Genomic DNA, 14,284 nt, shown 5'->3' on the forward strand with positions numbered 1-14,284 from the left:
CTGCCCTCCTCACCCACTCCCCCATCCCGCCTCACAGCGTTTCCGTCCCTGCCAGCCGTAGAAACGTGCCTGCGGCTTTGCTGGGGTTACACTTCTAATGTTATTAAAGCCACCGGGCGAGTTCGGGATTGTGACTCTGGTTTTGTTGTTAATTACCTATTTTGAAAAATCGAATGATTAAAACTACGGTAACTAGAGCTGAAGAATTGCCTAGTTAGTACCTCTACTCATTTCCTTATTTAAAAAAAAAAAAAAAAAAACAATATTCCAGCCCTCCCTCCCAGGATCCGCCCAGACCAGATAACCCTTTCTAAACTCGAGTTGTGACCGTCAGCGCTCGGCGCCGCGCTCCCGTCGGTGCCAGCTGCGGTTCCTTTAGCATTTTCCCTTTTTCTCTTCCCCCTTCTCTGGGTCCCTCTCCCAATCTCGTTTCCCCTCCCCCTCTTCCTCTCGCTCGCTTTTTTTTCCTCCGAAACCCACTCTAATTGAGGCGCTGGGATTCCTCACGTGAGACGTTGATTTGTAGTTTGAACACGTGGCTCATTCAAAAAGCCGGACACTCGGAGCGGATTTTTTCCGCCTCTTGCGCCTTCCTCCCTCCTCCTCCTCCTCTCCCCTCCCTCCTGCCAGTCACCCTTCTGGGTTTTTTATGGGGAGGCGGTGCCTGCCTCACGTAGTGTGATATTTTCACAGTCCGCTGGCCGATGCCAAAGGGGTTGGGGAGGAAGAGACAAAAAGTAGTTTTTTCCCCCTCCTCCTCCTTTCTCTTGCTAATCCCGCCTCCTTCTCAGACTTCGGAAGACTGGTTGATGCGTTTCGGTTGTAGCTAGGCTTTTTCTTTTCTTTCTCTTTTAAAACATATCTAGATAAGGACAAACAAGAAGCCTCGGATCTGATTTTTCACTCCTCGTTCTTGTACTTCGTTCTTACTGTGCTTGTGTATTTTAAAGGCGAGAAGACGAGGGGAACAAAACCAGCTGGATCCATCCATCACCGTGGGTGGTTTTAATTTTTCGGTTGTTAATTTTTTTAAACAGCCACTCTTCACAATGAACAAACTGTATATCGGAAACCTCAGTGAGAACGCCGCCCCCTCGGACCTAGAAAGTATCTTCAAGGACGCCAAAATCCCAGTGTCGGGACCCTTCCTGGTGAAGACGGGCTACGCGTTCGTGGACTGCCCAGACGAGAGCTGGGCCCTCAAGGCCATCGAGGCGCTTTCAGGTGGGCCCGGCCCTGGCCCCACCCGGGCTCCCGCCCCAGCCCTGCACCTCCCGCCGGGACCCATCGGGGTGGCTCCGCAGGCCCCAGGCCCGGCTCGCTGAGGGGCCGGGGTTGAGGCCCGAGCGCCCACACCCGCGCGCGTGGGGGCCGGGGCTCTCCTCAGCTTCAGCTCCCACTCCAGCCCGCGGCTCTGCTCCTCCGGCCGGGGTTTGCTGGGTGAGGGCGGACGCGCTGTCAAGAAAGCCCCGGCGCTGGCCAAGGGGGGCGCAGGGCGGAGGGAGGCGCGCTCCCCCGGCGCCCCGCCCGGGCCCAGGCGCGTGCTCCAGGCCTAGGCAGGCTGGGCCTCGGGGGCCGAGCTAGAATGCCCGCCTGTGTCTCGCTCCTTCCGGCTTTCCTCGGTCGTTATTTACGGCGCTGTCTGTGCTGCGCCCCCAAACCCCGGCCGTGGAGAACGGAAAGTGGCCTCGACCCTGCTGCCGAGTGAGACCGCGGGGCTGGTGCCTCGCACAGGCGGCCCCGCGCTTCCTCCCCACCCTGCGGGAGGAGAGCGAGTGCGCCCGGTTTCCCTGATCCACCTCCCCCGGTCCGACGAGTGAGAGGGGCAGGTGGGCGGGGGAGGCTGGTCGCCCGGGAGGGAGTTGCCGCCACGCACCGGGCAGCCCGCCGCTCTCCGGGCCCTGGCGCGGGGCTGCGGCCTCCGGGTATGGTTCCGCCAAGGCGAGGGACGGCGCCGGGCGGGGCAGGACGCCTAAGGGGAGGGCTGCGTTGGGGTCCCCTTGGGTGCCCCGTGCCTTTCGGCTTCCCTTTTAGTCAACTCAGACGCGGTGCGGGCGCCTCGCCGTTCTTCGCGCCTGGTTCAGCCTGTGCCGAGCTGCGCCCGTTCTCAGTCTCCCCTGCCGTCCCCGACCCTTTCCCGCCACTCCCTGTCCTCCCCAAGCCCACTGCCGAGTGTCCCGGCGGGCCTGAGCTGAAGTAGAGGGCAGGGCCAGGGGGCCCTCTCCTGAAGAAAGCCAGGGGAGCCCCCTGCTCCGAGTCTGTCCGGTGGAGAGTGTCCAGGGCGATGAGAGGATGGGCCGCATCCCTTTTGCGGGCCTCTTGGGGTTGGTGGTGCCCCCCAGGTGTGGGTGGGGGAAGCTTGGGGACTAGACTGATACCCAAGTAGTGGGCTTGCCAGCGGACCCTTCTCCCCAACCATCTGCGAGTTAAAAACCCACACCGCCCGAGGGGGTCGGCTTCTCCCTCCGCCTGGAGCCGCGTCCGGGCCTCGGGGGGCCCTTCGGGGACCTCAGGAGGCCATTTGTATCGCCGCTTAGGCTGTGCGGGTCTTTCGGGTGGGGAGAGCCGCTGAACCCGGCCGACCGTCTCTCACTTCTTGTGTGTCCGCAGGTAAAGTAGAACTGCACGGGAAACCCATAGAAGTTGAGCACTCGGTCCCAAAAAGGCAAAGGTGAGCTGCTGCTTGTTTCCCCCGATTTTGTTCTCGCTCCGTTAATGGGTGGAGAGACTCAACTGAGAACTTCTTGTCCTGTGGTGCTTACCCGGTTGCGGTGTGGCATGGTGTTCTGATCTTTTCCCCTTGCTTTTAAGTTTATGGCGGGGGTGTGTGTGTTGATGATGCTTGTTAGGAATTGAAAACTTGTCTGTGGGCTCTGCCGCAGGATTATGGTTACTGGTTTTAAAATGTCTCGGAAGCTCACAGCTGAATGTCCTCTGTCAGAGCGGGTCAGATTACTCCAATGGGAAATGGGTCCCAACAGGCAGCTTTAGGGGGAGGTCTGCAGGGCTTGGGAGGCAGCGGGTGATCCCCCACCACTCCAGGAGCAAGAGAGGCGAAAGCAGCTGCAGATACGCGGGGGGCGCGCCTTGCCTTCTCTGTCCGGGGTTGGGAGGCGGTGGGCGCGGCCGACTGGAGAGGAATGTGCCTCTGCCGTGTGAGCTCGCCAGGGATATCGGAACGCGTGCATGAACGCCGGGGCCTCTCCAGCCAAGAAGTACCTTTGAGTTACTCCAAAGTTCTACAGGTTCCTGCAATCAGCGCCTTTGTCTCCCGCTTTCCACCGTCCTCCCCTTGGGTACATTTTTGCTTACAAACAACCACCAAGAGATAGTGAAGCCAGGAAGATTTGTGCTTTTTTTTGTTTTGTTTTGTTCTTTGCTTTTAAGGAGCAGAGAGTTTAATGGGCAAGAAAGAACTGGGAAGGCAGAAGGAAGAAGCTTCCCCGTACGGAGACAGAGGGAGGAGGGGCTCCAAAACCGAAAGAGGAGACCCTCGATTTGTGCTTCTTAAGAAGGGAGTTTTCTTGTCTTCGAGATCGTGTGTGTAGTATGTCACTTTACAAAATGTTTGCAGACTGTTTTAGCCACTGAAGCATTTTGGAGACATGGCTTTCTCGTTTTTTGTTTTTCTTATTAAGCCTTATGGAGCAGTGGAGTCTCTCCTTTCCTTTTGCTACAGCAGGCCAGATTCCAGCTCTATTTTTTTTTTTTTAAAACTTCAGCCAACTCACACCATAGGTTCCGGCTCTGACTCCAATTGGAAAGGCACTGCTCCCTCCCAGTGGAACCTGAGTGGGCCTCTAAGCCTTTCTGGGTTTTGCAAGGTGGGGTTAGGGTTTCTGCCTCCTCCTCCCCATCCCCCTCACTCCCAACCTAAACCAAACAATAAGCTGAAAGTTAATTTAAACCAGGGCCGCGTGTATCTGGTTAGGTATTGGTGAGAGTGTGTGTGGTGGAGAGCAGTAGGGGTTTGCTGTGCATTTCTCTGGTGGTGTGCTACACAAAATATCACCTATATGCCTGTGTAGATTTCAGCTCTCTTCCAGGTAAAGCATTTTCACCAATCTTGTTTTTAAGGATGAGTTGGTTTGGATTTTTCTTGTTCTTATACTTAAATTTCATTAGGATAATTGAAAGGGATTCTAGTGAACAGATTTAGTTCTAGTTGGGAATTTTGGTAGGGGTCTATTTCCATATAAATTGAGCTTAGTTTAACAAAAATTGAGGGAGAAGTCATGTCCCCCTAAAAAGAAGCTTAAAGGCATAGCCTGAATTGGTTAACCAGAAAAAAAAATAAACATATTTTGCAAATTCTAATGGTTATTATGTTTGGCCAGTATGTCTTAAAATTTTGTTAAAATGTTGAATAAACAAGCAAATGGTTGTGCCTTAAGGACTGGCATTTTAACAGAGTTTCTGAATTTAAAAATTAAATGTTTTAGATTTTTACAATTCATTAAGCTACATGTAAGTACAGATTACTGTGCCTTACCCTGCTGCTTTTCCCTTGCTAACGGATGGGAATTTCTCCCCAGGTGTAGGCGATTAATTTGAAAACATTACCTGGTAACAACTGGCTGTTTTATTCTTAAAGGCTTTTGCTCAGTCCAGAAACATATGTATACTTAGTTACTTGCTACTTCATAATAAACAGGAGTTCTTTAGGAAAGCACATAAGGTAAGATGTCACCAGTGACAGCAAGTATATGTCAATGTATCTTCAGTTTATTAACAATGTAGCTTAAATTTTCAAGCTCATTTTTCACTAGCATTAAAATTCTCAGGATTTTAAATGATACAGTACTATCTTACTACCAAAGTAAACCAGGATGAGAACATTGAAGATTTTTTTTTTTAACTGATTTGAGAGAACAATCATGTCCCTTGCTTGTGTTGAAATGTCTTAAAAGTAGAGCCTTTGACTGGGTGTAGTGGCTCATGCCTGTAATCCCAGCACTTTGGGAGGTCGAGGTGGGTGGATCGCCTGAGGTCAGGAGTTCAAGACCAGGCTGACCAACATGGTGAAACCCTGTCTCTACTAAAAATACAAAAATTAGCTGGATGTGGTGGCACATGCCTGTAATCCCAGCTACTTGGGACGCTGAGGCTGGAGAATTGCTTGAACCCGGGAGGCTGAGGTTGCAGTGAGCCGGGATTGTGCCACTTCACTCCAGCCTGAGCAAGAATGAAACTCCACCCCCCCAAAAAAAAAAAAAAAAAAAGGAGCCTTTTTTTCTTTGCCCCTGGAAATCTATATTATAATTATTTTAATTGACCCGTGGAGCTGTGATGCAGTTTCCCTTACCTGGACTGTTCCACCGTTTTCATAGGCTCTGGAAGCAGGCAGAGAAGACATCAGGGTGACTACATGCCCCGCACCTATGGGAAGGTCAAGAGGTGATACTGATTAATGGGGATTGCTCTTAATAGTTGAATGTCACAAACCAGTCCTTGCCAAGAAAGCCTGCTGGACTTTAAGGTGGAGTTCTTTCTGCTTAGCAGTCATTACATTCCATCCTATCATCCTGTGGGCATCTGAGGCAGGCACACCCACCTGTACAGCAGTGACCTTTATACTTTCTATACAAGGCATGTCAGGAACCTGTGCTGGAGAATGCACACTGAGATGGATGAATGGGCTTGCACTGACTGAACGGGGGAGCAGGCCCAGGAGGTGATTGGATGCTTGTCAGGCTGGCCTAGCTTTGACTTCCAGTGGAGCTGGGCGGGGACCCTTTCAGGAAGGAATAAGGTTGGATTTTGTTCAGACCAAGTTTAGCTCCCAATTACTGAGGTCTCAAGGGAATGTGGAAGGAATGTGGCTTTTCTGCATTCAGATACCCCTCAGTTGGGGAAGATTATATAGCAGTCACTTTACAGACATTGAGGTCTCCTGCATCTGGATTAAAGAGAACATTGCATTGGGTATCTGTGGTAGTGTTGCACTTTCTATTCTAAATACAAAAGATATAGAACGTGAAGACTTTGACTCTGAAGTAAGGGCTCAACTTTCTTTCCTCCACCTTGGAGCTAAGGGTGGGTGTGGAAAATAGTCAGTACTTGGAAATGTTGTAGCTGAGTTTGGTTGGAAGAGCTGCTGGTATCCTGTGGGGCCTTGTTTGTGCCCCTATGTGATTATGTAAATAGCACTGATATCCTTTTTTGTTATGTTGTGGGCCGTTGGGCATGGGAGAGGGAAGAGGAAAATTGCTGACACTGGGGAAACTGAGAGGATGGTGGTTTTAGTTCAATTTCTATGACTTTTAAAAATTATGAAAACAGTTTTTCATATGGTGAGTTTTTTAGAACCTAACCTTTTTGTTGTTCTTGCTGCCTTCTATGTGATGAAGGACCTAAGAATATTTTTACTGAACTTCCTCATGATTTAGCTATTGGCATTGTTTGGGATTATGTGTAGCAAAAAATATATTTGAATAAAGAAGAAAAAATAATAGGACACATCGTAGTTAATATTTTTCTGGGCAGGAACCTTTATTTTTTTCTTCCTTTTATGGTAGGATCTTTTTTTTTTTTTTTTTTTTTTTTAACGAGGTGGAGTCTTGCTTTGTTGTCCAGGTTGAAAGCAGTGGCATGATCTCAGGCTCACCGCAACCTCTGCCTCCCAGGTTCAAGTGATCCTCCTGCCTCAGCCCCCCTTGTAGCTGTGACTACAGGCACAAACCACCATGCCCGGCTAATTTAGGGTAGGATTTTTAAAAACATACTGTGGTGCCTAAGCTCAAATGTCCTTTTTTGTTTCCTTAAAAAAGAAAATAGTGATGGTTGCCCAACACTATGAATGTATTTAATACCACTGAATTGTACTTTTAAAAATGATTTAGATGGTAAATTTTTTGTGTATTTACTAAAACTGGGGGAAAATGAAAAAAAGAGAAGAACTTATATCCATATTAGTCAGGTGTTTAACATGTAAATTGGATAGAACTTGTAAAAGTCACTGGGGGTTTTAAATATATTTAAGTGCTCTTTAAAAGCTAGTGTTGCATTTTAATAGGTGTTAAGGAGAGAATAGGCTAGTGTCTTGACCAGCAACGTGCCCATTAGCAAGGGCACAAGACCCTTCAATGCTGCCTCTGACTTCAAAGTCTTAGGACAACAAAACCTGTTTTTAATGCAACATTTAAACACAGGTGTTAAATAGCAGTGCTACTCCTTCCTCATCAGTGTGTGGTTCAGGTGAATCTTGTGCTTCGGGAAAGTTTCTCACACATGCAGAGACTTGAGGTTCTGAATGTTAGGAAACTTTCTTGGCTGCTTAAAGAATTATAAGCTGGGTTATCTTTGGAGTGCTCAGTTTAAGATAACTGTGGAATTGCCTAAGTGGTTGTAGCTGAAACGATTTTTTTCCTAATTTCTTATTTTCTTAAAACAAATGGAGAGAATTTGAAAGATTTCGAACTTTCGCTTTAATAAGAGTTGAAAAAAGTTAGATGAATGTTGATAAGTAGCTTCTACTGTGTGGCTGTCTGCAGTAACCCTGAGGACGATGTTATGGAAACATGACATGTGCCTGGAGCCAGTGGAAATCGAGAATCTTGGCTTCTGTATCTGGCTTTCCTTTTGATTTGTGTGATCAGTTACATTCTCTGTTCAGGCCAAATGCCATTATGATAAACTACAAGGGGCATACGGTATTTTGTTCTGAGTTTTTGCCATTGTGCTCAAAATAAATAGGGTATCACCTAAAGCTTAAAAATATATTTTAGAATTACAGAGATCTGGGGTTTTTCCTGTAAAAAGTTTGACTTAAATTTTGTTTCTGTTGTTTTTGCCTGTGTACCTCTTTCATACAGTCAGCCAGAGGGAAATGATCTTTGCCATGCTTTGAAACTCTTATGAGCCACACCATTTCAGTTAATGAGTGATTATAGGCTTGGGATTTTGTATTAAAGTGAAGCTGTTGAACTACCTTCATGTATTTGAAGTGACTCCATTATAATTGTCTTTAGCAGCATGCAGGCAGCAACTTTTCTAGCAATAACTAATTTCTGGAAGGTACGAGTTATCCATTCAGTAACTCTGGCGGTTGGTTTGGTCTGGGAGGAAGGAGAGGCGGAAAGACAAGATGGTTAGCTGTGCTATTCTTAGCTGAGTTTCCTTTATTGACTGTTGCCTCTGATTCAGGCTTCCAGAGTCATAAGACAGGAGGTGGCAGTGTGGTAGCAATGACCAAAGGGTAGGATTGGTGTTCTTAGTTAAGATCTCTGCCCCATAAATCTGATGTTACAAACTGGCTTGGACTGCCAGGATTTTGCTTGAAGGCTGGTGGCAAGCATGCATAGTTTTTTTTTTTTTTTTTGAGACGGAGTTTCGCTCTTGTTACCCAGGCTGGAGTGCAATGGCGCGATCTCGGCTCACCGCAACCTCCGCCTCCTGGGTTCAGGCAATTCTCCTGCCTCAGCCTCCTGAGTAGCTGGGATTACAGGCACGCGCCACCATGCTCAGCTAATTTTTGTATTTTTAGTAGAGACAGGGTTTCACCATGTTGGCCAGGATGGTCTCGATCTCTTGACCTCGTGATCCACCCGCCTCGGCCTCCCGAAGTGCTGGGATTACAGGCTTGAGCCACCGTGCCCGGCCCTCATGCATAGTTTTGAGTGTTCCATTAAAATGAAGGATGTAATTTATCATGGTCTGAAATTGCTGTTTGGCAAGTAATCAGGATTGGTAAATAAACACAGTCATACATATTAACATATTATGTGACTTTTATTGCCCTGAAGGGAAATTCATAGTACATAAATAATAGATATTTTAGAGAATTATCTTGAGACCATTTAACTTGATTAGGAAATAAAGATGTTGTAGAAGTATTCTTAGAGGAATCTAGTAGAACTATAAGCTGATAGGGGCCTAAGTCTTTAGAATGTCTGATCTTACTGCATTATCATTAGTTGTTTAGGGAGCTGATTCTGTTGTGGTCATGTTATATCAGTTATCTATTGCTGCATAATAGACCACCCCAAAACTTAGTGACTCAAACAACTTATTCTTTCTCATCACTATATGTCTGTTAGGTGGTTGTTTCTGATTTACATGTGTCACTCATGTATTTTACATGGGTCTGTTACTAAACTGGGCTAAAAGGACAAGGGAAGCTTTGCTGATATAACTGGCTATCCTTGTAACCTTTCTTCAAATGGTATCTTACTGTTAAGAAGAAGCTGGAATGTTTCTTCATGATAGTTGACTGATTTTACCCTAAGTGAACGTGGAAGCTGCTAGTCTTCTTAAAGGCTGGGTTCAGAATTGGCACATTGTTACTTCCGTCCCATTCTGTTAATTAAGGGAAGTCATCAAGCCAGCTCAGAGTCAGGGGAGATACGGAAATAGACTCCATCTTTAGACGGTAGAGTGGCACACATGTACCAAGAGGGAGGAATTGATGGTGGCTGTCTTTGTATGTCATCTTCCACAAATTGAAGGAAGGGTGGAGTAGTGGTTTCAAAATGCTTCAAAATACAGAAAATACCTGAAAATTGCATTTAGTACCATTGTAATATCCTGGTTGGAGATGATGGTATTAGCTTTGGAGGTAATGAGTATTGGCTGTTCTCTATATAGCCATAAGGAACAGCCAACAGGATTTGTTGATGGATTAGCTGAGGACTATGAGAAAAGTGAAGAATGACAAAATTTTTTAGCCAGAGCAACTGGGTGTAAGATTGTGCCATTTACCAAAATGGAGAATATTGGGAGAGGAGCAGATTCTTGGGTAGAAATCAAGAACTTTGCTTTTGATAAGATGTTTCTAATACTTATGAGAAATTTAAGTGAAGAAGGTTAGTACGCAGATTTATCAATCTGGACCTCAGGGGGAGATAGGACATAGAAGTGACATTTAGAGGCTTCATTAGCTTATGGCATTTGAAACCGTGGAATTGGCCAAGGTCAGCAAGGGACAGAGCCTATGGCTCTAGGATGAAGGAGAGACCAGCAAAGGAGGGTGAGGAAAGACAGTAAAGTAGAAGAAAGTAATCAGGGCAAACTGTTTCTGGGTGGTAAATGAAGAAAGCCTGTGGAGACGGAGGGTGTAATCAGCTGTGTAGAATACCACTGAGAGTGATTTAGATGGATGAATAAGTAACTGGAGGTGGTGTTAAATCTCAGCCTTCTGCATCTGCTGTAAATAGGAGAAAGATTTACGAATTTTGGAGCAACCTGGAATATAACCTTTGTTCCAGAATTCATTTGTTCAATGTTTGTTCATTTTCTTAGTTTCTAGAAATATCTGAGTACTTAGATATCTGTTAGAGATGGAAAAATCTCCTTAGTAGATCCTCTGACTCAGTGGACAAGGCTTATTAATGACAAATGACAATTGATATAAATTTTTTTTTTTGAGACAGAGTTTTGCTTTTGTTGCCCAGACTAGAGTGCAATGGCAAGATCTTGGCTCACCGAAACCTCTGCCTCCAGATTCAAGCGATTCTCCTGTCTCAGCCTCCTGAATAGCTGGGATTACGGGCATGCACCCACCACACCTGGCTAATTTTGTATTTTTAGTAGAGATGGGGTTTCTCCATGTTGGTCAGGCTGGTCTTGAACTCCCGACCTCAGGTGATCCACCTGCCTCAGCCTCCCAAAGTGCTGGGATTACAGGCATGAAGCCATCATGCTCAGCATTTTTTTTTTTTTTAGACAGTTTCACTTTTGTCACTCAGGTTGGAGTGAAATGGCAATCTCACCTCACCTGCAGCCTTCGCCTCCTGGGTTCAAGTGATTCTGCTTCCTCAGCCTCCCCGGTAGATGGGATTATAGGTGCCCACCACCATGTCCAGCTAATTTTTGTATTTTTAGTAGAAACAGGGTTTCACCATGTTGGCCAGGCTGGTCTCAAAAGTCCTCACTTCAGGTAATCTGCCTACCTTAGCCTCCCAGAGTGCTTGGATTACAGGTGTGAGCCACTGTGACTAGCCAGTTGATCTACTCATGCACCTTTTAATATTTCTGGTAAGTTGAGTTCACTTTTTTTTTGAGACAGGGTCTCGCTCTGTTGCCCAGGCTGGGGTGCAGTGATCACAGCTATAGACTACAGGCACTTACAGGCACACACCACCATGCCTGGCTAATTTTTTAAAAATTTTCAGTAGAGCTAAGGTCTTGCGGTGTTGCTCCAGTTAGTCTTGAACTGCTTGGCTCAAGCAGTCTTCCCACCTCGGCCTCCCAAAGTACTGGGATTACAGGTGTGAACCACTATGCCTGGCCTTCACTTTCTTACAAACTCATTCTGCTTTCTTGCTACATAACATTTGGGAAATTATCTGAACCTATCTTAGTTTCCAAAGGAGTGTAGACTGAGTCCAGTTCTTCTTTTTTGAGTCGGAGTCTCTATTGCCCAGGCTGGATTGTAATGATGTAATCTTGGCTCACTGCAACCTCTGCCTCCCAGGTTCAAGTGATTCTCCAGCTTCAGCCTCCTGAGTAGCTGGGATTACAGGTGTGTACCACCACGCCCGGCTAATTTTTGTAATTTTAGTAGAGATGGGGTTTCACCATGTTGGCCAGGCTAGTCTTAAACTCCTGACGTCGTGATCTGCCCACCTTGGCCTCCCAAAGTGCTGGGATTACAGCAGTGAGCCACTGCACCCAGCCCTTCCGTTTTGTTCATAAAAGTTTTCCTAAAAGAAATACAAGAAATCTGCCAGGCGCAGTGGCTCATGCCTGTAATCCCAGCACTTTGGGAGGCTGAGGCAGGTGGATCACCTGAAGTAAGGAGTTCGAGACCAGCCTGGCCAACATGGTGAAACCCTGTCTCTGCTAAAAAAAAAAAAAATGCAAAAATTAGCTGGGTGTAGTGGAGCCTGTAATCCCAGCTATTTGGGAGGCTGAGGCAGAAGAATAGCTTGGACCTGGGAAATGGAGATTGTAGTGAGCCAAGATCATGCCTACCTGGGTGACAAGAGAAAAACTCCATCTCAATAAAAACAAAAACGAAAAACAAATTACAAGAAATCTTTTGGAAGAACCTGAATTCCCTCATTTTTACATTAAAAAAAATCTGGTCCTTGGTAAAGTAGCATGCTTTCCAAATTATGAATCCTGTCTTTGGTCACAATAGTGACCAAAAGTTTTTTTTTTTTTTTTTTTTGAGACGGAGTTTCGCTCTTGTTACCCAGGCTGGAGTGCAATGGCGCGATCTTGGCTCACTGCAACCTCCGCCTCCTGGGTTCAGGCAATTCTCCTGCCTCAGCCTCCTGAGTAGCTGGGATTACAGGCACACGCCACCATGCCCAGCTAATTTTTTGTATTTTTAGTAGAGATGTGGTTTCACCATGTTGACCAGGATGGTCTCGATCTCTTGACCTTGTGATCCACCCGCCTCGGCCTCCCAAAGTGCTGGAATTACAAGCGTGAGCCACCGCGCCCGGCTTAAAAGTATTAATCAAAAACTGGGTAATATGTTAGATCAGTAGATTTTGAGATAGGTGACTTGTTCTGAATAACTCCTTTCAAGATTTTTCTGCTGTCTACGCAAGTCCTTTGATCAATAGAGTACTACTTCCAGAATGTATTTAAATATTATAAGAAAGGAAAACTAATAAAAATTAGATAGCACAATAGATGCTTTACCAAAGGATTCTTCATAGAACCCTGGGAGAAGCAAGCTGCCCAAGGCCCTCCAGATAATCATGGGAACCCGCTGGGAGGGGTGGCTGACATTTACAATCCCGACACTTTGGGAGGCCAAGGTGGGCAGATCACCTGAGGTCAGGAGTTTGAGACCAGCCTGACCAACATGGAGAAACCCTGTGTCTACTAAAAATAAAAATAAAATAAAAAAATTAGCCAGGCGTGGTGGTACATGCTTGTAATCTCAGCTATTCTGGAAGCTGAGGCAGGAGAATCGCTTGAACCTAGGAGGCTGAGGTTGCCGTGAGCCGAGATCGTGCCATTGCAACTCCAGCCTGGACAACAAGAGTGAAATCCCATCTAAAAAAAAAAATTGCAGGCACCAATTTCCAGGTGCTTCAACTCTGCCTGACTTCATCCCTCCCATTTAAGTTGTCCAAATTCTCAAAGTAGCTTGCACAGGAGCCTAATCATGTTTGCAGTGACAAGTCAGAGCAGAGATGTCCTGTTCTTGCCTTTTCTAAGTACAGAAATCTTGTTTGGCTTCTTTGAAGGGTTGATTTATCTTCTCTCTTTAGGAAAAAGACCAGTATATAGGTATTCTCAACTCTGAGACTTATTATAGAATAAAAACATTTGGAGATCCTGTTTTAAGACAGAAAAATGAGACTTTTTTTGTTTAAATGTATTTTTTAGTGGCTTCATCTTAATATAAGTGGATTGCAGAGAAGTTGGAGAGGAGATAGGAGGTTAGAGAAGAGGGCATGGAGAGGTAGGTGTCACGGCTTTGTCTCAGGAGGCTGATTGTGGTTCCTGGGGATGTGTTCTTAGATTGGAAGAGGTAGAGGTGTCTGGAGTGGAGTCCATGGTGTCTGTCTTTCTCAGCTTGTTACCAAGTTTGGTAAGACCCTAACTTGCCAAAAAAAAGTCTTGAACTTAAGATACTGCAGATCAGGAGAGTAGGAAGGAGAAACTGTGCTGAAACCTCTTGATAAGGAGCCTCATTGCTTGCCTTATGTGTCCTTGTTGAACTGAAGGGAAAAGCCAGGAGGATGTGGGATAGGAAATCTACATCTGGGTTTGACTGCTAGCTCCACTTACTAAATACATGATATAGTTAAAAGATGAGGAATTTGAGGTCTGGGGAGGTTAGAATGGAAATGATGCTTCATAGGATCCTGCTGGACAGTGTATGTAAAGAATGAACACAGCGTTACCCAGCAGTCATTCCAGTGGAAGCCGTTGTATTTTTCTCCTTGAAATTCAGACGGGAAAGCTGGGTGGATGTAGATTAGATGTGATGGTGATAACAGAAACATGAAAGATCTTTGTTCTCTTTTGGGATGTGGACTCACTTAAGTAATCTGTGGGGGGTGTGTTTTTAATTTACAATGAGAATGTATTACCTTTTTTCTTAAGATACAACATAGATACAACAGAGTATGTAAATATTAAATAGATTGATAATTTTTACATATGTGCACATTCAGATTAATTCAAAATACATGAAGTAAAATGTGAAAAATGTTTTTCAGTTCTCTCTCTAGTAGTTCCCAGGGCTTACCACTTGTTGCTAGGTATATTTTTAGGAGCTCTATGCATGTATCTACATACATTTTTGAATAAAATAATCAAATAATGCTGTTTCTAATTTTTCTTTTACTAAATGATATATCCTGAAGAATCTTCA

General features: G+C 45.7%; 1 protein-coding gene across 1 annotated transcript in view; it reads left to right on the top strand.

Moving 5' to 3' along the window:
* Positions 1–1,049: 1,049 nt before the first annotated feature.
* IGF2BP3 (insulin like growth factor 2 mRNA binding protein 3) overlaps positions 1,050–14,284 on the top strand; it is a 157,328-nt gene continuing 144,093 nt past the window's right edge. The window contains exons 1-2 of the mRNA XM_064380543.1: positions 1,050–1,224; positions 2,611–2,671. Of these exons, the coding sequence (XP_064236613.1) occupies positions 1,050–1,224; positions 2,611–2,671 (236 nt within the window). The remainder of the gene's footprint in view (positions 1,225–2,610; positions 2,672–14,284) is intronic.

This window comes from Aotus nancymaae, unplaced genomic scaffold, assembly GCF_030222135.1.
Source record: "Aotus nancymaae isolate 86718 unplaced genomic scaffold, 86718_ANA_hifiasm-v0.15.2.pri h1tg000025l, whole genome shotgun sequence".
Lineage (NCBI taxonomy): Eukaryota > Metazoa > Chordata > Mammalia > Primates > Aotidae > Aotus > Aotus nancymaae.